Source organism: Haemaphysalis longicornis, unplaced genomic scaffold (genome assembly GCF_048455015.1).
Source record: "Haemaphysalis longicornis isolate Haplotype H1 unplaced genomic scaffold, Haemaphysalis longicornis Haplotype H1 scaffold_12, whole genome shotgun sequence".
In the NCBI taxonomy this organism is placed as follows: domain Eukaryota; kingdom Metazoa; phylum Arthropoda; class Arachnida; order Ixodida; family Ixodidae; genus Haemaphysalis; species Haemaphysalis longicornis.
In genome coordinates this window covers 59,264,038-59,287,714 of record NW_027526225.1, presented here as the reverse complement: position 1 = coordinate 59,287,714, position 23,677 = coordinate 59,264,038, and the positions used below count along the sequence as shown (strand labels likewise).

At 46.3% G+C, this 23,677-nt stretch overlaps 1 protein-coding gene across 5 annotated transcripts in view; it reads left to right on the top strand.

Moving 5' to 3' along the window:
- The window catches only part of LOC144162707 (DNA-binding protein RFX2-like), a 73,826-nt gene that overhangs the window by 17,143 nt on the left and 33,006 nt on the right, over positions 1–23,677 (top strand). For 2 of the 5 annotated variants that reach the window (XM_077693349.1, XM_077693348.1), the window contains 6 exons: positions 3,821–3,926; positions 8,832–8,873; positions 13,336–13,386; positions 21,611–21,838; positions 22,914–23,095; positions 23,446–23,565. In XM_077693349.1, the coding sequence (XP_077549475.1) occupies positions 3,821–3,926; positions 8,832–8,873; positions 13,336–13,386; positions 21,611–21,838; positions 22,914–23,095; positions 23,446–23,565 (729 nt within the window). The remainder of the gene's footprint in view (positions 1–3,820; positions 3,927–8,831; positions 8,874–13,335; positions 13,387–21,610; positions 21,839–22,913; positions 23,096–23,445; positions 23,566–23,677) is intronic. The other 3 variants (XM_077693350.1, XM_077693351.1, XM_077693352.1) reach the window with 3 other exon arrangements.

The window sequence follows — 23,677 nt, the reverse complement described above, 5'->3', positions numbered from 1 at the left end:
AAGGCGCTTCAAGGTTGCCAATTCCGCATCATGTGTTGCTCCTAAGCCTGATGACTGCATGAGAATCTCGCGTGAATCAACACTCAAAACAGCAGGAGCTGCAACAACTGCAGTGAGATGTTTACAATACAAATGTGTGCCTTAGTCTGAACTCCGAGTCTGTGTACTGACAAAGGTGCACTGTAAATTTCAAGCAAGTAACCTGATAATGCGATTAGCCGGGGTTTGCTGCAGATCTCTTTGGTATTGTTTCAAGTGGCTATGTCCATCACTGGCCACACTCGACGTGGCAGCAGTTGCTTATCTCGTTTCTTTGCCAACCACTGTTGGTTGAAGTCTATTGTGTACCCAGTTTGTACCTACAACATGCCACGGTAATGATAGGAGGCAACGCACCTTGCTCGCTTTTGAAAAACCAAAACCAAAAGTTAAAACCTTGTTTTTGTGCGATCCTTTCTGTGTCTTCCTACTGACTAAGGAATTCGTCGTACTAGCGAACATTAAGACAGGGACAAAGCTAAAGAGGAGACGAAACACGCTAGAACTTCCTCTCAGTTTATGCCACAGAAACAGGAAAACACCAAGGTGCACATGATATTTGAAGGGGTTATCATAAAAACGCAGGGAAAACAAACAAAACACTATCGCTCATATCACAGGCCACATTACAGCGCTGGCCCATATCACATGGCGGAAATTGAACCCACACGTGCGAACAGCCTTCAACAGGTGGTGTTTTCAGTGCCTGAGAGGCTGTCAATGATGGTTGTAGGGTGAATAACCCCTGCACCAGGCCCAGCGTGCCGTAAAGCACACAAGTAGGTTTGTGAATTGTGCTACGAAAGTAGTGCACAGGACCCCCCTGTCGTGCAAAAGTGCTACATTGGTCAAGCAGGCAGGTGCCTTAATGTGAGGTTCAGAGAGCACCATGCGGCTGTGGATGTGCAGATGGGGGCTGGCCACCTGGCTGATCATTGCTGTAGGTGCATGGGTTGCACTCCAGATTTCTGCCAGACACGCATCGTGTACAGGTCGTCCTCCCAAACCGACCGAGAAATGGTTGAAGCTTTCTTGATAAGCAGAGAAGGGGGGGTCAGTGCACCGTTCTTGGCGCTGTCCACAAAGGAATTCAAACTTTTGGAGAGGGGAAGGTAGTTGCGCATGGTCGATGGATGAAGGCTGTTCGCACGTGTGGGTTTACCGTATTTACTCGCGTAATCCTCGCACTCGCGTAATCCTCGCACCCCTAATGTGAGCCACCAAAACATGGATTTTTTGGTTCCTCGCATAATCCTCGCACCCCCAACTCTGCAGCGGCGAAAGTTGCCTGCTCGCGAAACCCGCATGGTGCACGCGCTCTCCAACGCGCGCCCTCCCCCGCCGCCTCTCCATCCACGCGCCCTAACAACCTGCATGGCTACTCCCTAACAGGCGCCCTCCGTCCTTGAGCCGTCCTTGAGCCGGTTTCGCGTGCGCGCCACTAGACGGCGTTCGCGCCGCCCACTGTCGTGTCGCCGTGTCGCCGTCGTGGTCATAGCAGTCAGTGAGTCACTCGCGTCAGTGGTGGATAGCTCGCTGCCATTTTGAGAACTTTTTGATCTCTTTGTTTTGTGCTTGGTGCCGCTTCGCCATGGGGAAGTACGCCAGCTACACTGCCGCTTTCAAATTGAAAGCGATAGAGTTCGCCATCGAACACGGCAACCGCGCCGCAGGCAGGCACTTCGGCGTCACCGAATTCAACGTGCGTTACTGGAGGCGGCAGCACGAGGAGCTGAAGGCGACGAAGAAGTCACGCCGGGCTTTCCGTGGTCCGAAGACGGGCAAGTTTCCCCAAGTTGAGGCGCTGCTCGTGGACTATTTGAAGGCTCTACGCGGAGATGGGTGCGCCGTATCCATCGAGATCTTGCGCAACCAGGCGCGCTTGATTGCCAGGAAGGAAGGCATCCCGGCAAAAGATTTTCGAGCCAGCAACGGGTGGGCCACGCGCTTCATGCGGCGCAACGGCCTTTCTTTGAGGAGGCGAACAACGCTCTGCCAACGCCTGCCCGAAGCCTACGAAGACAAGATCGTGGATTTCCACCGGTTCGTGATCAGGATGCGGCATCAAAACAACTTTTTGCTGTCGCAGATTGGAAACGCGGACCAAACGCCTCTGAATTTCGACATGCCCAGCAACACTACTGTTGAGCAGAAAGGCGCGCGCACCGTGCACGTACGCACGACTGGCGCGGAAAAGCAGCGGTGCACGGTGATGCTGGCCGTGACGGCGGACGGGCGGAAGCTACCACCGTACGTCATTTTCAAAAGGAAGACCCTCCCCAAAGGAAAGTTTCCCCCCGGTGTGCACGTGCGCGTGCAAGAGAAAGGCTGGATGAGCTCAGACCTGATGGTCGACTGGATCAACACTGTGTGGGGGCGGCGACCGGGAGCTCTTCTTTTTCCGTCGCTCCTCGTTGTTGACAGCTTTCGGGGCCACCTTGTGGAGCCCGTTCGAGCAAAGCTGAAGGAGCTGCACACAGAACTGGCTGTAATTCCAGGTGGCCTAACGTCTGTGCTGCAGCCTTTGGACGTGTCTTTGAACAAGCCGTTCAAAGATAACGTCCGAAGGCTGTACGCAGAGTGGATGGCCCAAGGCCAACACGCTTTGACGCCTTCCGGCAAGATCAGGAGGCCGTCAGTGGAGCTGCTGTGCGACTGGATTGCGGAAGCGTGGAGGATGGTTGGAGCAGTCATTATCGTCAACAGCTTCAAGAAGACTGGCATATCTAATGCTTTGGATTCAAGCGAAGACCACTTGCTGTGGGACGGAGGCGAGACGTCTGAAGCCGACGAGGAATCGGGAGGTGACGACGAGGCCACGACCAGTGATGCAAGCACTGACTAGGACTCTTCGGATCTTCTGACCATTGTCCAAGAAAGTTTGACAGTCGGCTGCATTTTTTTTTTCTTCCAAAGGCCCTTTTTAGGGCCAACTACGTGATCCATATGCGGGAACGCACTGCGCACGGCCTCCCACCCTCGTATCCTCTCAAACTTCCAGCGCAAAAACTGCGAATGAAATAGCGTCGCGAAACAAGGCAAATAAAGGTATGTAAAACAGGCTTAACCCGCAATCTACCGCCGTCCCCGATATTCTGAGTACCGAAGTCTATTGTAACGAACGAAGCCAGTTTAAGAAATACTTTTGTAGTTTCAGTGCACGAAAAAAGACGCGAGTGTGGCACACGACACACACATAACGACGACGAGATAGGGCGCGCGCCAGAAAGCAAAGGCGGCAATTTCATGATCGCTGATTGACGGGAGACTGTTTACGTTGTAAATAATAAAATAAAAAGAAATAGCTGCTGTTGGCAACACTGAGCTTACATATACAAAAAACGACCGCTACATTTAGCGGGATTGGCCGAAGGCAAATTGGCAACACTGTGCACCGGATTTTTTTTTTCCCCGCATAATTCTCGCACCCCTAACTTCGCCTTGACTTTTCCGAAAAAAAAGTGCGAGGATTATGCGAGTAAATACGGTAATTTCTGCCATGTGATATTGGCCGGCGCTGTAATGTGGCCTGTGATATGAGCGATGGTGTTTTGTTTGTTTTCACTGCATTTTTATGATAACCCCTCCAAATATGTGGCATAAACTAAGTTCTAGTGTATGTTTCGTCTCCTCTTTAGCTTTGTCCCTGTCTTAATGTTCGCTAGTACGATGAATTCCTTATTCAGTAACCAACTTGTTCAACTTCGCGCTTTTTGTTGGCCTTCCTACTGACGGTCCTCCTCTTGTTTGACGCCTCTTTCTTCTCCCTCCTCCCTGCCAGGACGGGTTATCCTGTGTACAGCGTCACGGACGGCAGTGCGATGTACACCCCTGGCAATGCTGCGTACTACAGCACCGCCAGCGGTACTGCGGTCACCTATTCGCAGGTGAGCTTTGCACCGCCCCTGCTCTTTCCCCATTGCTGGTCTTTGGTAATGCGCCGTTTCGCTGAAGACGTCGGGTTTTGGGCATCTGAACTGGTCTAGGTACTTTTTGTACCTAGTCGTTGTATCTAGGTACTTGCTGTACCTAGGTGCCTTTACAGTCCCTTCACTCTGCAAAGCTACTGACCAAAAACAAACCCCAGTTAACGTTGTTTTTTTTGTTTTTTTTTCGCAACAACATGCGCTTTCAAACAGTTGTAGCTGTCTAAAAGAGGTTTCTAGTACCCTCATCTTTTAACACTGGAGGTGGGCCTGAGATACTGTTTGACTCAGGGAAACGTAGTGTTCATTGGAAAAAATTGATTAAAAAACGAAATTGTTCATATTTGATTGTGCTTGTGTGTCACTGGAGCAGTGTGATTTTCGTTTTGTGTTTCTTTTGTTGTGCGTGTGGTTGTGTGCACACTTGGTTTGACTGTTTTTTTCGTGTAGTCCAATCTTCATGGCTTCTCTTATAATACTGTGTCTTTTGCTGAAGTGGGTTCCTTTTGTTTCGTTTATCCTTCTCTTGAAGTGTTGGAGTGGTCGACTCTCAATAGTGTGACCTCGATTAAATTTGGTTCTGTTGCTTGATTTGAAGAAGCTGCGTGGTCTCAACAGGGACTTCTAATCTAGGCATGTTGACTTAGTTTATTCTATTTTGGATGTAATTCAAGCTAGCAAAAGTTGACTGCACCAAGGGGGGCTGGCAGCCGCATTCTGTTTGTTTCGAAGTGTTGTTTTCGTTTGTATCTTGTGCTAGTGAGAAACGTATTTATTCGAATATAAGGCAAGGTTTTTTTTTTCCAAAATCCGTAGGCTCAAAGTCATTCCTCGCCCTATATTCGAAGCTCAGTTTATGTATATATATGTATATATAGTGATTTTTTTTACTTCACAACTGCACCCTCTCCTTAATCGTGAGTGCCTTATAATCGAATAAATACGGTAGCTGGTAAGGCTTCACTGCAGCTTTTCATATTCTTTTCATTTTCGTTCGTGGTTTGTGCGTCACTTTGGTAAGAGGGGATTTGTTTTGTTAGCTATAAACTTCAAGCCCTTTTTATCTGTCAGCCTTTCTGCTTCTTTATGTGATTTCTTCCAATAAACGCTGTTTTTTTTTGTAAATAAATTATAATTGAATGCCTGCATTTTGCATGGTTTCTTTATGGTGTGCAGGATTTTTACAGTGCCGCTCTTTGTTGTTTTTTCTGTGTACATTTGTGTGTGTGTTTCGGTTATTTTTGTTCTGTGTACAGAGTGGTTGTGTGTAGATGTGGAGGCGGTCCCAATTTTATTAGAAATCAAGAGGTATAGTAGTTGGTCGCAGCTAGTTTATGGTCAAATTGCCACCTGGTCCTAACTGGTCCCAGCTGGGACCTGCTACCATTTTCTCTTGGGAAACTAATTGAACCATTTGTGGTCATGGAAAGGACATACTTGTGAATACGATAGCTTCCTTACACAAATCGGGCTGGGCTCATTTTTACACTCGTAGTTACATTTGAAGGCAAACAGTTTCTCTGTCATAACTAACAGTGCTTGCGAACTTACTTGTAACCAGCTCAGTTATAACTTGTGCATTCTTAGTCATTTTAGTTCAGCTTTCCTTCTAACTTTTAACAAAATTCATGCCGCAGAGGGGTTATACATAGAAGTGAAGCAGCTTCCAATGGGAACATTAGTGTGTCGATTAATTCTTGACTTTTTGGGTTGTCACTACTACGAATGGTTAGGGAGATACTGTGACTTGGCCTTTGTAGAATTGTGTTATTTGAGTTATCAAGTCCAAACTCCTGAATTCCCAAAAGCTAAGCTGCTTGTTGATTCTTGAGTGCTTCTTGCAAGAATGTATTAACTACTGACAGCCATTTCCTTGTGGTGTGTGTGTGTGTGTGTGTTGACTTGGTTGTTTGCCATCATAGGGACGGAAAGACGTGCATTGATTAGTTTAATGACACCTAGGTGCTATTGTCCCATCTTGGTAAACGAATGAAAACCTGACGCTCCACGTTGAAATTCATTGTTCAAATGTCAGTACTGGGCTCACATGTCGAGTGCACTGTTTTAGGAGCTAAAAGAAAGCACTGCTAACAGCTGTCACAGTGAAACCTCTTTACAAGAGACACTGTTACAAGGGACACTTGGTTATAAGAGACATATGAATTAAAGCAGTTTGGTTGGTTTTCCTACGTTCACCATGTTAGCAAAATTGCATACAAGAGACCTCAGTTACAAGAGGCATGTTTCCCGGGTCCCTTGAGCGTCTCTTGTAATGATGTTTTACAAGAGTAACAACAAATTTGGAGGGGAAATTACAATTACAGTGGAACCCCGATAATACGGCTTTCAAGGGACCGAACAAAAGTGTCGTATGATCTTGGTACGGGTAAATGTTGGCCTAGCAGACGCCCTCACGTGACAGGTTGTCTAAGAACTTAGTTAAAGGGGCCATGCAGACAAAACACAAGCTTAGTTCATTAAAAAAATTGCCTCTTTTCATACGAACACCACATTTAACGTAAACTTCACTCGAATAAGCTATCTAATTCAGAAAAAAGGGAGTGGCCTTGCGATTCACTAGCTCATTTCCCGCAACAGAACCTATGATACCATATGCCCAGCTGTGCGATTGGCTGAGGCCGGCAAAAGCGATCGCAAAGTAGGCAGGGCTTATAGGTTTGCCGAGCGAGCTATTTGCGTTTAAGTTTAGGGCACATTCTTTTTATAGCAGTAAGAATGGTGGGGTGAACAATTAAGGTTGCAAACACATAAACAATGAAATAAAGGAGTTAGTGCGGCACTTTGTCGGTTGACACTACCTAGCACAGCCGTCAGACGGGTTGGACTTGTCTGGCACAACACTGACCAACTGAGGAACATGGTCACTTACATGACCATGTTTGTCAAGTCATAGCTTACGTTTTAGTATGAACCTAATAAAAATACAGCAGGTATAGAAGTTTGGCCAGAATCGAAGGGTTGCAGCGCCATCTATGGAAGTGGGTGATAAACCAAGTAACCAAACAGCCGTCTGTAAGATGGAAGCAGCCCTGGTCAGCAGGTCATCTTTAGTCCCTTCTCTGTATGAGTCATTGCTGACGTCACGAAAACACGCGATTAGTGGGACAATTCAAATTTTGGCTTGAAATTTTAATTTCTCGGTAAATAAAGCATCATTTGCTGCCAGACAATCGCTGAGTGCTCTATAAAACACTAAATTTTTCGAATGAAACAAACTTTTATTTTGTCTGCATGTCCCCTTTAAAGTACTACCTATATTTAGCACCTTTTCGCGCAATGTGTGAACCTTTAGCTGAATTCCTAAGTTTCTAAAAAAGAAAAAAGAAACACCTTTTCTGTGCCCCCCTCCTCTTCACGGGGTCTGTGCTAGCCTGCCAGCCATGTGCCTCATGGAGTGACAACGGGGCTTTGTAAGACACTGATAAGCAGAGAGCAGAGAGAGCGGGAGAGAGAGCATCGTGAAAGGAAAAAAACTTGAATGAAGCAGACGTGTAAAGCAGGTGTTTAGTCACCATCATGGGGTTGATTGTAGGGTTTAACGCGCCGACGCAACGCAGGCGATGAGGCGCGCCGTAGTGGAGGGCTCCGGATTAATTTTGACCACCTGGGGATCTTTAACGTGCGCCGAAATCTCGTACACACGGGCGTTTTTGCTTTTCGCCTCCATCAGAAAAGCGGCCGCCGCGGCCGGGAATCGAGCCCGCGACCTCGTGCTCAGCAGCACAATGCCTTAGCCACTGAGCCACCGCGGCGGGTACCATCATGGGGTTGCGTCGTATCTGTTTTCACATTCGGTGGCTCAGCGGGAGCTTCGAATTTGCGGTCCGCCGGCCACCTAAACTTTGACTTTTTGTGGTTGGCGTGTTGGCGTTCAGCTGCCGCGTGGGGCCGTTGAAGGTTAACTCCCGTCGGCCAGTAGTTGCTTGCTTTCTTCTGTCTGTTCAGCGAGTGGTCTGTCTCACTTGCAGACCTTTGCACATCAAGCAGCGTCATTCGGGGGTTAAGAATACAGAAGGGTCGAGACGGGGCGGCGAAGTGGTGTAAAAAACCGGAAAAATGCCGGTTTATCCCTGCCAGGGTCTGCTGTGTGAAGTTGACCGCGTGCACCCAAGTGTTGTACCATTGGGGTTTTTAATGCACTGTTTCTATGGGGAAGTTGCTATGGGGAGAAGCAAGTCGTCGTGTCACCTAGGGACGTATCATTGGGGTTCCACTGTACATTGTTAATGACTGCTACCTCAGCTGTGGATCTTAAGTAGCTTGAAGTCTAGCCACTTGCCTTGAACGTGACTATGTTGTCAGCGAGTTGCATTCTGCCAAACCCAATCGTAAAGCTCCCCATATCTAGATGTCATCGTGGCATGATGCGTCGTAGGCGTTTCAAAATTTTTGCTATTCTTGATTCGTAAGGGTGTTGCATTGAGTTTTGCAAAACAACATTACCTATGCTCCCAACCTCTGATGTTCCAAATGTTAGCACAATTTCTGTGTAGCCATTGAGGAGTGTTGACCTGTTTGTCATTTTCTTGCCGCTAAAATGCATCGTATTAATTGAGTGTAATGTGTTGAATTGTTTACTCCCCTGCTTCTTCCTTTACACCGAGTTGATGACAGATTGGAGCCGGTGTCACAAAAAGGTGTTTTTCGGGCCGTTTTCATTGTTGGTGTCAGTGTCAGTGGCTGCGTTGTCGTTTATGGACGTTTTGAAACTCCCGAAATCCTGCCCTTGCTGCTTTGGCTGGACATGGGAAGGCTACTAACACAATTTTGTTTACCTCTCTTCCTCATTTCCTCCCACTTCTCTCTCTCCCCCTCCCCCCCCTCAAAAACCTGCGCGTCACGCAGGCTCTGGAAGTGGCGGAAGTTTCCTTTCTAAGCTCGAAAACCGTAAGCCATTTACTAACCTTTTGCGTTGAACCGCTTGCCGCACTGTTGCACCTAACTAGCACTGGTTGCCTGCGTTTGTTTGCATGGCGTCTTGCTGGGTTTCCCACTGTGGCTTTGCAGAAGTTAGCTGCATGACTGGGAAGGGTGCTTGCCGTGCATTTGTATATTGGCTGGGATGCATAGAGTTGAAGCCTATTGAGAATGAATGTCTGACTTAGAGAGAAAAGAAAGCTAAGTTTGGCACAAAACGAGTTTAAAGCCGTACTGAATATTAAAGAAGCGAAATTTCAGTCTTGCTATGCTCAGGCTGTTATTGTTTCAGTTTTAACATTTAAAGCAAATTGGTATGCCTTGCAATTTTGTGTAATAACTTATGAAAATAGTATTTGCGAATCTGGTGTGACAGTTTTTTTTTACTCGTGTGAATTGAGTATGTTCGCAGCTTTCGCATGCCGGAAAATTGAAGTGCAGGCAAAGATTGCACTAAGTTCAACTTAGTTAAATTAAAATAAGAGTGATTCTACGAATTGACCCTGCAATGTGTTGGGATTTGCTAAACCTGGTTACCTGCTGAGGTCAAGGTAGTGTTTTCAAGCTGAGTGGGAAATGAGATGTCAACCTGCCAAAAAATATCATCATAGTATCATATCACAATTGTATCATCTCATAGTGTTATATTATAGTACCATAAGTACAAATACATTTTTTATTATACGTAGGTTTATTATAAGGAGTGCCTTCATTGTTTTTGGAGCCACCGCATTCGATGTGTCACATCGTTATCATTTTAGTCTGGTGGAGTTTTAAGGACTAAGGCCCTCGTATTGACTTCGAATTGCTTCTATCCTATGTGTATTGTATTCAATCTTCTAACTTCTAAGTGAGTTATCACAAGCAGCAATAATACACAACAAATATAGTAATAGCAACCAGCAAAATATATGAAGAAGTCGGAAGAAAGAATAGACAGTGCAAGTGTTCGCTTTTAGGAATTGGGGGGTTGGGGGGGGGGGTTACGGCACATGTTTTGAAGGCAGGTGTAGTGGTTATTGCAAGGTTATTACAAGTTAACCATAAATGTCGTTTTATGGTCAAGCTGCTTCGTTTGGGCACACGTGTTGCACGCTATTCGCTGGTGTGTTTGTATTTATTCACACATCATTAAATGTTCACTGCAGCAAAAATAATTTTAATCCGTCGTACTTGTCACGCTTCCAAAGTGACTTTGCATTCAAACCTAGTGCATTCCAGTTCTTGATTAGTACCAAGTGAGAAAGGGCCTCTGCGTTTTCCTTGCGACAGGGTTCACTCACCAAAATTGCTGTTTGCATAGTAAGGAAGGTTGGAAAAAATAAAAAAGAGAGACTACGACCGTAGTTTTTTAATTAAAAAGTGTAAATTCTTTCAATATCATCTGTAGAGTAAGAGCATGTGCAGTTGACGGAGGAAACTATACATAAAATTTTGAGGGTTTAAAAGGTCGAAGCTACACCTTGGTCGTGAGGTGCGGGGGAGTGGAGTGTTCGGATTAATTTTGACGACGTGGAACCACCTTTAACGTACGCCAAAATCTCGACACGCGGTGTTTCCCTTTTTTGCCTCCATGTGGAGGAAAGCCGTAGTGGAGGGCTCGAGAAATTAATCCGGAGCCCTCCACTACAGCGCACCTTATCGCCTGTGAAGTGTTGGCACATTTAAACCCCACAATCAATCAATCAATCAAAATCTGAGGTTGTCCAAGTGGTTTCCTGTGGTAGGCAGCTCACTGAAACTCTACAAACAATGATGTAACAGCAACGATAAGCGCATGTGACAAACAAAGTTTTTAAAACACAACATGCATTAGGTGCTGAATGTGCACTTAGACTCTCATAAAGATTTTGAAAATGAAAGAATTTATGAAAGCGTAATACACAAGACAGAATGAATTTCAGACTTCAGCCAATTGATTAGGGTCCAGCCAGGAGCATTCGTCTATACAAATTGTGCGTGTACCAGAATAAATAACATTAAGGCATTGAGACTGCATATGTTCATAGCGGGCAGCGAAATATATGGGGAAGAAGTCAGCAGAAAGAATAGACAATGCAAGTGTCAGCTTTCAGTTAAGAAAGAGAAAGAGAGAGAGAGAGAGAGAAAGAGGAGGAGGAGGAGGAGGGTGTTTCGAAGGCAGACTGTTTGAATGCAGGTGTAGTGGTTACTGTAAAGTTAAAACCAGTTAAATTGCAACAGAATCCAGCACAAGCTAAATTCCCTTTGTTTATAGCGCGTTTCATGCTACTGTGAAAGCTCGTTAATTCAAACATCACTAATTCAAAATTATGGGTCACTTGAACTGTACGATTTGGTCTGTCGGAGCCCCCTTAGAAGTCCATGTATTATTAAGCCTGTTTATTCGAATGCGAGTAGGTTCCGCCACGGATAATTCGAACTATGCACCGTTGCTCGAGCAGCTCGGGGCCTGGTCCACGGCTATTTCTAGAAACGCACCCGCTGTCTACACACACGGTTGCATCGCTTCCGGAAAAGAGAGAAGAAAGGAGAGAGAAGTTAAATAAGGCAAAAGCAATTGAAAACTACCATGGCGGAGCTTCTTGGAAGAAGTTTCTTTCCGGACCGCGCGTCTATGTAGGCACAGAGTTCAGTGGGGGGGGTGTGCTAATAGGGTGCATCATTTCTGAGGTCAGACGCGTAAAACCTGTCGCTGCCGAAGAACACGAGGAGGGGACCGTTGAAGCGCCCATGCGGCCATTGCTTGGAAGTGACGACCGGATAGAATGTTGCTCGTCTCTTCTTCCGTTTTGGAGTTTATGGGAAAAGGAGGTCTTTCTCTAGAAAAAAGTGCGGGCTTTCCAATTTAGGGGTGAAAGGCGGGTTTCAGTTGCGGACTTTCTAAGGCAATTAATCGCTGACATGCTCTACTGCTCCTCAATCACATTGTACGGCTTTTGTTATTCACTTTCGTTAGTTTGAACTTTAATTATTATTTCAAACTGAGGGAGTGTCCTCTTACAGTTCGAATTAACTGAGCTTTTACGTTATAATTGATTTTGCTTCTCTATATTCTCAGGATAAAAACACAAACTTTCAAAAGTATTGATTTTTTTTTTTAATTTATGAGGATAGTTTTGCCAGCCATCAATTGAGTTCCTACTTTTTCTGGAAATTTATCTTATGGGCTATGTCAGTGCAATTTCTTAAAGCAGCGTTAAATATTTTGCCGAATAGCTTATTTACCTTGACATACATCAGCATACCTGCCAACTCTCCCGAATTGTCCGGGAGACTCCCGAATTTCGACCTAATCTCCCGATTGTACGAAAGCTATCTCGAATCTCCTGGCCGCCATAGTAGAGCCGTTTTTTTTAATCACGCATGTACGTCAGTCTTTCCTGCTGCGACAGTTGGGGTGCTGCGGCAGAGCACTCACCACTATACTTCTAGTTTATTGTAACCTTACCGTAGAGTACCGCTAGACTGCTATAGAGTACCGCGCATCTGGGCGAAAGCGCCGTGAGACGCGCTCACCACCGTACCGAAAGAAGGCGAGGGAAATGGTACCACAACTTTCGCATCTGTCTGTCGTAGCTGACGTCCGACGCATAGTTTTGGCACGAAGCGTTGATGCGAGTACTTCGAGATTGTCTGCGTTAATGCGGCGTGTTGTCAACTTGAAATTTGTAGCAACGCCGGCCACTTCGGATCGCCAACTGCCGAGATCGGTTGGTCCGGTGGAAGGGAGCATGCGCGCCATGGCGGCAGCGCCGATCGAGGCAGCCGTGGCCGTGTGTTCGGAAATTTGTTGCGAGCGACCTCCGCAAGGGTCGCTAGCTACCACCTCTGAAAAACAGGTCTTTCATGAACGCGGCAGGCAGGCATCTTGCTATAGGAGTCGTTGTTTAGAGCACGACCGGGTTTAAAGGAAGTGCGAGCGCATTTTGTACGCTTGGCCTGCGCCGCCTGCCTAGGCGTTGGTTGCATGTTTTCCCGAGGTCAGTTGTAAGATCGATGGCGCTGTCAGAAGCAAATAAGAACTATTTGCAAGTATTTCTGGACTCATACACAGCTGAGTTTCCGTGCTTCGTGGCTTCGCGAAAAGAACAAAGCTGCTCAAAATAAACATCCTTACCCCTTTCTGATGTCAATCTGCAGTCTCAGTAATTTGCAAAAAAAAAAAATCCCTTTTTCTCTCTCCCCCTTACCCCCCCTGCTGCGGTCTCCCAAATTATTATGTTGCTAGGTTGGCAGGTATGCATCAGAAAAGTTGCATATACTTGCTGTCATAGATACACTGTAAAGGAATGTTCCGTTGAAATGCACAAAATGGAATGCACATTTTGAAGAAGGCTTTTTGTATGAGACATATTATTAAAAAAAAGCTTGTGGATCCAACTTATCAGAGGGCAAAATCGTTCATGCTGTACGTAAGGCCATGTGCACTGAATAGCCAACTTGCTTGCAGAAATGTTTTCAACAAGCGGACGCTCATCTGAAGGCCGAAATCTTTGAGGAGGTGAGCGGAATAATGCACAGCACAACACGACCTTTGTGTGGTCTTTTCGTGTGACACCACATTTAACACCACGTAACTGTTTTGAAAAAGTTTGCTTTGGTGCACTGCACTTTCAGTGTAATGTACAGTAGCCGACCGATTTTTCGGACTTGGAGGGGAACGAAAAATAGTCCAAATAAGAGAGGAGTCCGAAAAATCCGTGAGTCATTTCTCCTATGGTAAAACTGGCGGTTCCTCGGGAAAGTCCGAAATATCCAGCAAGTCCGAATTTTTGGAGTCTGAAAAAACGTTTGGCTACTGTATTACAGTCAAGTCGACTTATAACGATACCGCTTATAACGATATATCGGATATAACGATGAACAGCTATGGCACGGTCCACTTTTGTATGCTTTTTATGGTAAAATAAACCGCTTACTGCAATGCTCCAGTGCCGCGATATCGAATATAACGATTGAATCCGGTTGCAGTGTGCACCAAAAATGCGAGCTGCCGCCGGCTCTCCGCGCCTGCCGCATCGCGATGTGCCTCGCATCCCTACCACCCCTCAGAAAACGAGTCGACTGCGCTACTTATGAGGAAGCGAGGGGAGGAGGGGAATAGTTTTCATTCCAAACCCCCTCTTGTTGCCGCCACTTTGGCATCGTCCTCGCGCCCACTCGCTCACTCACGCGTTCATTTGTCGTGTCAGTGCCCGCTGCTTAAATTTGACTGGTTGCCTTTTCAACTGCCTCTTTATTTCGTGGAAGGGATGTCAGGGCCGATGTTTTGGAAATGTCCGAGTGCCTTACTGAAGAGGCAATCGTTGCGCGGATACGTGCTGTGGACAGCGGTGACAGCGAAGACTCGGACAACGCGGTTGCACAGCCTACTCGGGTAGCATCTTCGGAGGAGGCCCAACGCATGACAGAGTCCCTCGGGTACTTCGTTTCCACCAAGGACCTTTTTGCTCAGTTAGGTGAAGCACCTATGGATGCTCTTTAAAAAGGTGTCGCCAGCAGCAAACAAAGCTGACTGACTATGGCTTCTTTCCTGCAAATAAGTAGTAGTACGAACCAGCTTGCAAGCAAACAAAAGGTTTTGAGTTGTGTTTCGTCATTTTATTTCCCAACCGGCTTATCAGAATTATCGGTTATAACGATGGGATTTTCTTGGCACTTGGATATTGTTATAAGTGGACTAGACTGTAATGGCGTGAGCGGGGTTCACAGTTTATACACTACGGTACTATCTGCACACTTTGCTGTTGGCACCACTTTTAATTTCGTCACGCTGCGAACGATGCTTTATTCACAGAGAAATTGAGCAGTTTAAGCCAAAATTTTTAATTCTCCCTCTAAATCGTGCATTTCGTAACGTCAGCAATGATATATTCAGGGAAGATGCCTAAAGCGGACGTTAGTATGTTGACTCGGGGTGCTGCGAATGGCAAAACGTCTTTTGTTGCTTCGTTTACCGTCTGCCTTCATAGATGGTGCATTTCGTAACGTCAGCAATGATATATTTAGGGAAGATGCCTAAAGCGAACATTAGTATGTTGACTCGGGGGTGCTGCGAATGGCAAAACGTCTTTTGTTGCTTTGTTTACCGTCTGCCTTCATAGATGGCGCGACAGTACCGCTCAAGGACAGCTGTCCACACTTCCTCCATTTCTGACCAGATTTGTGCCTGGCTTAATTTTGTTACGGTTGATAGTACTCGTGTAAAAAATTTTGTATCATCGACAAACAGGGTCACGTAAGTGGAGATGTCGCTTACGCCAGTTGGCCAAGCCCAACGCGCCCAACGGCTGTCGCAGCTTCGGTTGGCATGGTGTGCGCCGTACGCACTGGCGCTTCCATGTTTAAGTGTTCGTAACTTTCATTACTTATGCCACCACTCTTACAGCTATAAGAAGAATATTTACTAAATTTAAGTGTAAATAGCTCGTTCTGCAAGATTACAGTAATTCCTCTTTAATTTGCGTTGGATTTTGCCGGCTTCAGTCAATCACAATGAGCTGCCCATAATAAGCAGGTCATGAGTTCAATGCAGAGCAGTAGATAAGGTGTCACATGTGCCAATTCTCTTGTTTTCCTCTTTATACAGCTTGTTTTAGTGAAGTTTGCATTAAAAGTGGTGTCGGTGTTACTCTAACGAGGCAATCTTCCGAATGAACCGAATTTTGTCTGCATGGCCCCCCTTAGAGGTTAGTGGGCTAAAGTGCCTGAAATGCCTGCAATGCTACTGGCTGGCTTGCTTGCTCACTTTGTAGCGGAATTTGCCTGTGCATGGCTTGCATTTCTGTACACTGAGCAGTGTCGGAAGATTTTTTTTTTGTGTGTGTGTGAAAACCTCTGTGAACTTGTATGAGAACCCTTTGTGGCAGTGAATTACTGAAAATACCTGTAGGTGAGTTGCATCTCGAGGTGCTTGCACTGTAGTATCACTCATATACCCTGCCACGTTGGTAACGGTGAAGAAAATGTACCTGCTGTATTTCTCGGAACATGCGCCCAATTTAAACACGGAATGTGGTTTCTGTGACTGGGTCATTTCGTTTAGTTAAACGACCTCAAGGAAATTTCTGGTTTGTAGAACATTCATACTTCAGGAACTCTTAATATCTGTTGGGAAGCAGTATGGGATTTTAAGTGGGCACCCTGCTCTTAAGGCAGCTTCTTTTAATTTTCAAGTAAACGCTGTGAAACTTGTCAGTCTTGCTGGTTTTTTCCCCACTGATTTCAAATATGGTATTATTTTTTCAGCTGGTCAATTACTTCCCAAGATAATTAGAGATGATTAGTCATTTTTGGAGCAACATTAGACAAAACAGTGTTAGTCATAAAACTGTAATCTTTATATTTTCCAGTACTATTAATCCTGGTGAATGCAATAAGAGAATCGGTTTTTTGATGCACCGCTTGGAACTAATTTTACAGCTTATCAAACTTTGGTGGCACTAGTGGCAAGGAACTATTTTGAATGCCAGTTTCAAACACCAAAGTTTGATGACCTGTAAAATGAGTTCCGGGATGGTGCATCAAAAAACCGATTCTCTTATTGCACTCACCAGGGTTCATAGTATTGCAAAATATAAAGATTGCAGTTTTATGACTGGCACTGTTTTGTCTATTGTTCCTCAAAAAATCACTAATTATCTGTAATTATTTTGGGAAATAAATGGCCAACTCAAAAAATAATGCCCTATTTGAAATCAGCGCGGGGAAAAGCAGCAAGACTGACAAGTTTCACAGTGTTCACCTGAAAATTAAAAGAAATTGTTTTAAGAGCAGAGCCATGTCCACCCTTAAATATGCTTGTTGCGTTCTCTGGTAATGAAAGGAATGAGAAGAACCGGCACGTGTTTTTGCGTGGGTGTCAGTTTCGGAGTGCAAGAATGGAAAAATTTCCCAGCTTGGTGTGTGCTGTACTCTTGCCACCTACAGCTTGCTAGAAACTGTCTTAGGCAAAAGCCACCCAATTTTTGCTGCTTTGCCCCACAAGACTGCACTTGAGGTGTTTAAGGTTACCCTATCATAGGCTGGTGCTGCAGATAAGGAAACGTCTTAAGATTCTGCACTCACACTTTATAGGAGTGATCATAGGAACAGGAACGTAGGCAGTCAAACCCATCGATACTTGATTCCTAGAAAAAAGTGAGAGAGAATGAAGCAATTTGAAATAAATGCTTGTTAGGGAAGCATTCCAGCTATGGAAGTCGCAAGAGATTAAAGCGCTGAAGAAAATTGGGAGTGAGGGACATCTCCTGCTCAAACTGTCTTTCGTTGCTCCCGTCGAAAGATGCACTCATATCTGTGGATCAAGTAATTGAGAAGCACTCCTAATGCACTTCACCCTGTCATTAGGAAAAGCAGCTGAATGTAAGACAACAAACAGTAAGTTGATATAAAATGTTGTTTAACTATCTAAAAAAAAAGCCAAATGCTGAAAGCTTCATACACAGCGGTGTGTTACACTTAGCTGGCTTCTGTTGTGCCAGCATACAGTGCATCTGATTGTTCAGGAAGAGATAAAACGGGCAGAACGCTGATACGCTGAACTTGAATGCAGCATTTGTGATTGTCACACGAGCACTCCAATCTTCCTTTTCTTGTCCTGTGGAGTCCGTCGTGGAATGCCAACTGGTCGGTTTATGAACGTTGCTCAATTATACACCAGATTCAAACTGTTAGTCATTGCTGTTACTATGAATTTGGGTGCGTTCCAATTGCACTAGTAGACGGCAAATTACATAGCTACGTGGGTCTAGTTTCAGAAAGTGATGAAGTAGTGGCTTGAAAAGGTCACCGGTGCCAGTGCCATCTCTGGGTGTAATAAAATTCAACAAAGAAATAGATCTCTTTAGCTGAAAACTTTCTCCTAGTTTATTAGCTCTGATTGATTAAATTATTCAATTTACTCAAATGGTTGTAGTTTAATTTATTTGTTGTTTTACCTCACTGCACCTGGCATGTGTTGTTATCCAAGCTAGGGTGTTCCAGTGTGCGACAGTGGACGATGGGCTATTCAGGTTTTTGTTTTTTTACGGTCTGTGGACTGACTGCACAGAAATGCATGGGCCACTGCTGTCGTGCGCGACTGCTTTTGAAATGATGGCAGTTTCAGAAGTCTAGGCATGCCAGTGTTGGACGCCTGCAGTTTTTTTTACCGTTGTTTACTGAAGTACGGAAGTCAAAACTGTTAGCAACAACGCATGAACGCATGGCCTAATGAAATGTACCTGCGACAGCTAGGAATGCGAAAACTATTCGGATGTCTCCATGTTGTTGGGGGCAAGGTTTGACGTAAACAGTCCGTCACGATGACAGCAGCCAACAACTATTTTAAAAATTATCTTCGGCTGATAACCAGTGAACTGTCAATCTCGCCTTTGGCATGGCTTTTTGGCAGGGATGTTCATTATCTGCGCCAGGCAGATTTAGCACGCATGCGTAAGCATGTGAAGTGGTGAGAGCTTGCCTGTGGCCTGACGCTTTGCGCATCATTTTTATGAGAATTGTAGAATCTTTTTGAGATCCCAGCCCCATCGCCATCGACCGCCATCAACCTGCTGCGGCCAGCTAGCCTGATGGACCTGATGGCCTTGGGCCAATCTCCCCTGGCTGGCATCATCATCGTCTCAGGCTGCATGAGCGCATGCACTGTTTCTTCCTCTTTGTCTTCTCTTCACTTCGACATTCCATTAAAGACAGACCTCTATGGTCGCTTCTCTCCCCCCTTGACGGTCGAGTCTTGTCCTTGGGGGTCGACGGATCCCACAACTTGGTGCCGAAACGACCCGGGACTCGTGTCTGTCAGGCCGACACCGACAAGCAGAACCGACAGCCTTTCTTCGACGGCTTCTGCTTGAGAGACCGGCGGACCTACCTCCAAGGACCAAGGATGACTACGATCGAGCGGAAGCTGCTGCGACGAACCGCCCTTCGGGACGAGCTTTCAACCGCCTTGTCCGAAATAGAAGACGGCTTCCGAAGTGGCACCCTGACCACGGCGATGGACGCAGCGGTATCCTTGGAGAGGATTGAGGCCATGCATCGACCGATCCAGAAGCTGGACGCCGACATTTTTCTGGAAGCGACGGAGGAAATGGTCACAGAAGAGACCTCCAGCGCGACTTCGTTCAGTGACAAGGTGGTGAAGATCATGGCGGAACTTCGCTACAGATCTCGAGACCAGCAGGCTGGTGAGTCTCTCGTTTTGCCTTCTGTAACGAGACCGCCTCATAGCGAGCCCTCGACCACCAGAACGAAGCTACCGACAATAGAACTGGCGAAGTTTGATGGAGACCGTCATAATTGGACGAGATTCTGGAGTCAATTTGAATACGCCATACACAAGAATTCGGAACTGCGAGCGATTGAGAAGTTTCATTATTTGACCAACCTACTTACCGGCTCAGCCGCTTCCGCAGTAACTGGGCTCCCCATTACAGAACAAGGCTATAACTACGCGATCGAGATACTTCAGAAGCGATTCGGCGACCTGACTCTTATTACACGAGACCACCTGTGGGCACTGATTGATATACCACGTGTTTCATCCTCAACTGACGTAACTCTATTACGGAAGCTCCATGACGATGTGCAGATACACTGCAGAAGCTTGAATGCACTTGGTACGAGCCCAGATACTTATTGTGCCATGCTACGCGAGATCCTTCTAAGGGCACTCCCTCGAGACATGGTCCTCAGATACTACCGGCATTCGAAAACGTTGTCTACTGCTTCAACGTCTACCGGACTGGATTGTCAGCACCAACCAATAGACCACAGGAAACAGTTCGACGATTTAATTAATTTTTTTGGACACGAACTTGAGTGTCTGGAAGCAGCTATACTGAACTCACCTCGGAGAACGAAGTTTAAGGCGAATGAAGAGCCAAGGAAACGGCGTCAAAGAGCAATGGTCAAACATCCGAATTCTGCAGCAGCCCTGTGTGCCACAGCTAACGAGACGCGACAGTGCTTGTTTTGCTCCGGCCTGCACGATCCAGGATCTTGCTCGGATAGGAAAATCACTATGGAGCAAAAGAAGTCTCTCCTCACAAAACATGGATGTTGTTTCCGTTGTCTAACCCATGGACACATCGCTCGACAGTGTAAAAGGAAGATAGATTGCCCATATTGCAAACGACGGCACGTTCCCTCGATGTGCAACGAATACCTAGAAGAGCCAGAGAAAAACACAAACTTTGTAGGCGCAACTTACGAACTTGCTGATCCCTCCGAACAAGCGACTGACCTACGTGACAATTCCGTAGGAGCAGAGCGAAGAACCGATCACTTGGTCAAGAAGCACGATCACAAATTTTCCCTAGGAAGTGGAAACTCAGCCGAGAACTTATCCAGGAAATCAGAAAGCCAGCCACTGATGCATTCCGCGTCGTGGGAAGGACCCTCATGGATCACTTCTATGCGCAACTCACCCCACGAACCGGAGAATTTTCGCATGCAGCCACAGAAAATAAGCGAGGAAACGAGCCCACTGACCACTACACTTAAGATATGTACCTCGAATCCGGCGGAAATTACCCCATTCAGCAGTCTACTACAAACCCACAGCGTAGTTACGCGATCGTGTCCATTTGTCTCCAACCTTAGGAACCAAAGAAGAATCAGCGGGATTCCGACGACTGATAAATGTCGTATAACAGAGGACTACGGAATCCACTGCTTGAAAGGACCACGTTTCCTAAAAACTGCGTCTTCAGGGAACCGCGTCCACATCGACATTTTCTGCGGCGCTAATACAAGATCCATTCGTCTCGTACTGGACCCTGACAAGAGTGTGCGAAAACAACGCTGCTTTGTATCGTGCCGTCGGGTACGCCGACCATACGCACAGACTGAGCAGGGACTTGCATCATGGCTGCGCGGTCGACGTATCTAGCGTTTATAAGCATGCTGGCTCCACGGCGTTGGGGGCCGGGAAGATGTAGAATCTTTTTGAGATCCCAGCCCCATCGCCATCGACCGCCATCAACCTGCTGCGGCCAGCTAGCCTGATGGACCTGATGGCCTTGGGCCAATCTCCCGTGGCTGGCATCATCATCGTCTCAGGCTGCATGAGCGCATGCACTGTTTCTTCCTCTTTGTCTTCTCTTCACTTCGACATTCCATTAAAGACAGACCTCTATGGTCGCTTCTCTCCCCCCTTGACGGTCGAGTCTTGTCCTTGGGGGTCGACGGATCCCACAAGAATTACATATCACTCGCAATACTATTTAGTTGTTAACTTTTTTTATTTTTGCAACCCAAAACAAGACTCAAGACAAGCTTTCTGTCAAGGAAAAAGAACTCAAAGAAACACATGCTTTTACATGCCTAGCTGTCGCAGCTCAGAGCCATAATCTTGCTAGTAGCGTGGGTGGCTATCAGCGAACTGTGCTTCATGTATTGAACACCATGCGTTCGTGTGTTGTCATTAACAGTTTTGACTTTGGTATTTGTAACAGACTTACGTATATAAGTGCATATAATATAATAATGCAAGAGTAATATAATTCAGGCTTATAATAATATATTGTATAATTCATCCATATATAAGTAGCATAATCAAAGTATGTGTAATAAACATTCAAGCAAGTTGTTTCCTGACTCGCGTCCTGTGATGCTGTCTGTCAATTGGAATGCACCCTTTGACGACGCGATTCCTGTGACAGTGGGGTTGGTCCCTCACGGCTCGGTTTGGGTTGCCGGATGGGCGGTGGGGGTGACTGCAGGATGACGAGCGCAAAGTGGTCGAGATGATGTCGGCCTACCCCGGGGACCAGTGCGTGGTGCAGACCCTCCAGGAAGGGTCGCCCATGCCACTGGCCGCGGCAGCAGCCACCACCCCGGCCGCCGCGCCCACCATCGTGACGGCTACGGCTTCGGTCGGCTCAGCGCAGCACTCGCCCTCGTCGGTCGGCGGGCAGCACCAGAACATCCGCGACATGGACATCATCCATGTAGGTGCTGCTGCCACCGTCGGTAGGCCGTGGGGACCACCTCCCCCTCGCGCTAACTCACTTGAGCTTATTTTTTGCCGCTGTTATTTCTTCAGGGTGTTATACGGTACGTCTGCACTGGAACGTGTGGTGTTGTGGACGCATCTTGGTGGCGGTTTGATCTTTGTTGTTTTTTTGTGGCAGTTGTAACTGCCATAGGTTTAGTTTCTTCAGAACAGGAAAATGGTCAGTTGTCTGCTCGAACATTCCTGTTCAGCATTTCACAGTGGCCCATTGCCTCTGTGTTCATTTGGGCCGCTTCTACAAATCGTGCTAAATTAAGACAATGTTTGGCTATTTGCCTGTCTTTGGCCTAATAGTATGTGCAGTTTGGTTGTTACCGACATGTTAATAAACCTGAATCGAAAAAATGTATTTGCTGCCCACATTTAATTAACTCGTGTAACATGTGTAACTTCTATTGTTATAGCAGTTTGACAGGGCATTGTCTGTTTGACCTTGTACAATCTCAAAATATTGCAAGCTGCATCTGGTCACAAAATTAGCAAGAATGAGCTAAAGACAAGGTTTGGGAGTGTCAGAGAAACTTTCTAGACACCCTAGCAGGAGCCTACAACAAAGGCAGCACTACTGTTCCTTGTTACAAGTTGAAGTGGCTCTGTCTTGGTGTGATGAAAATTTTCAAATTTCCTGTTGAGGACAGATTGTTTAAGTTTTACGACATCGTTTTTGTGCTGCTAAAATTTTTTGGCACACAACCTGCATGACACTTTTTCTACCTCACATAAAAATTAATGAAACAAGCATTTGGTATTGCTGAGAGATTTTGTTAATGAAAATGAACCCCTCATTTAGGAGAGACATTTTTAAGAATCTGATTTTTACCTGTTTGTTGTGACGTTCAGAGCACACCAGCATTTTCCCGCTAGATTTTTCAATGTCATGAAACTCAAAAACGAAGTGCCCTCTGTATGCACATATGGAAGGGCTGGAAAGAGTGCGAACCCAGCGACGACCGTCTGATTTAGTCGGAATATTAGACGTTCATCCCCCTGGTGCGAAATGATCGATGCAGGTGCAGTGGCTCATCGACAACTACGAGACGGCGGAGGGGGTGTCGCTGCCGCGGAGCACACTGTACGACCACTACCTGCGGCACTGCGGGGAACACAAGCTGGAACCCGTCAATGCCGCTTCCTTTGGAAAGCTCATCCGCTCCGTCTTTCTCGGCCTGCGCACCCGCCGCCTGGGCACCCGGTATACTCGCCTTGCTGTCTTCGGGGTTTTCAAATAGCGTGGGCATCAGGTGGAGACCTTGGGGAATACCGCATGTTGGGTGGGGCATTAACAAATTTTGTTTTTGAGCTGTGGTTTGTATTTCCCTGTGGAACTCTACATATTTGAAGTTGTGTCGATGAATTTGATTTTCAAATTGAGTTTCGCATTTGCTTACAGCGTACAAATAGAGTGGCTGTCACATATGTTTCAACCTCAATGCGGTGGAATTTAAAGTTTGCACGAAAATACCTGTTATCACGACCCGTAATTTGATTTCATGAATGAAAGTCCCCCCCCCCCCCTTTCCCTCTCCCGGTGGTTGGTCACAGGGGCAACTCCAAGTACCACTACTACGGCATCCGGGTGAAGCCCAACTCGCCACTCAACCAGATCTCTGAGGAGGTGACCACCACTGCTCTTCTCCAGCAGTCGGCGGCACAGGCCAAGAGGTGAGCAGTTCACCGACATTGTTTCGAAGGGCTATGCAGGAACAGTTTGAAACTAATGCTTGCGGAGTCCAAAAAGCAGCTGAGTAGTTTCCTCTTTCAACAGAGACCTTTG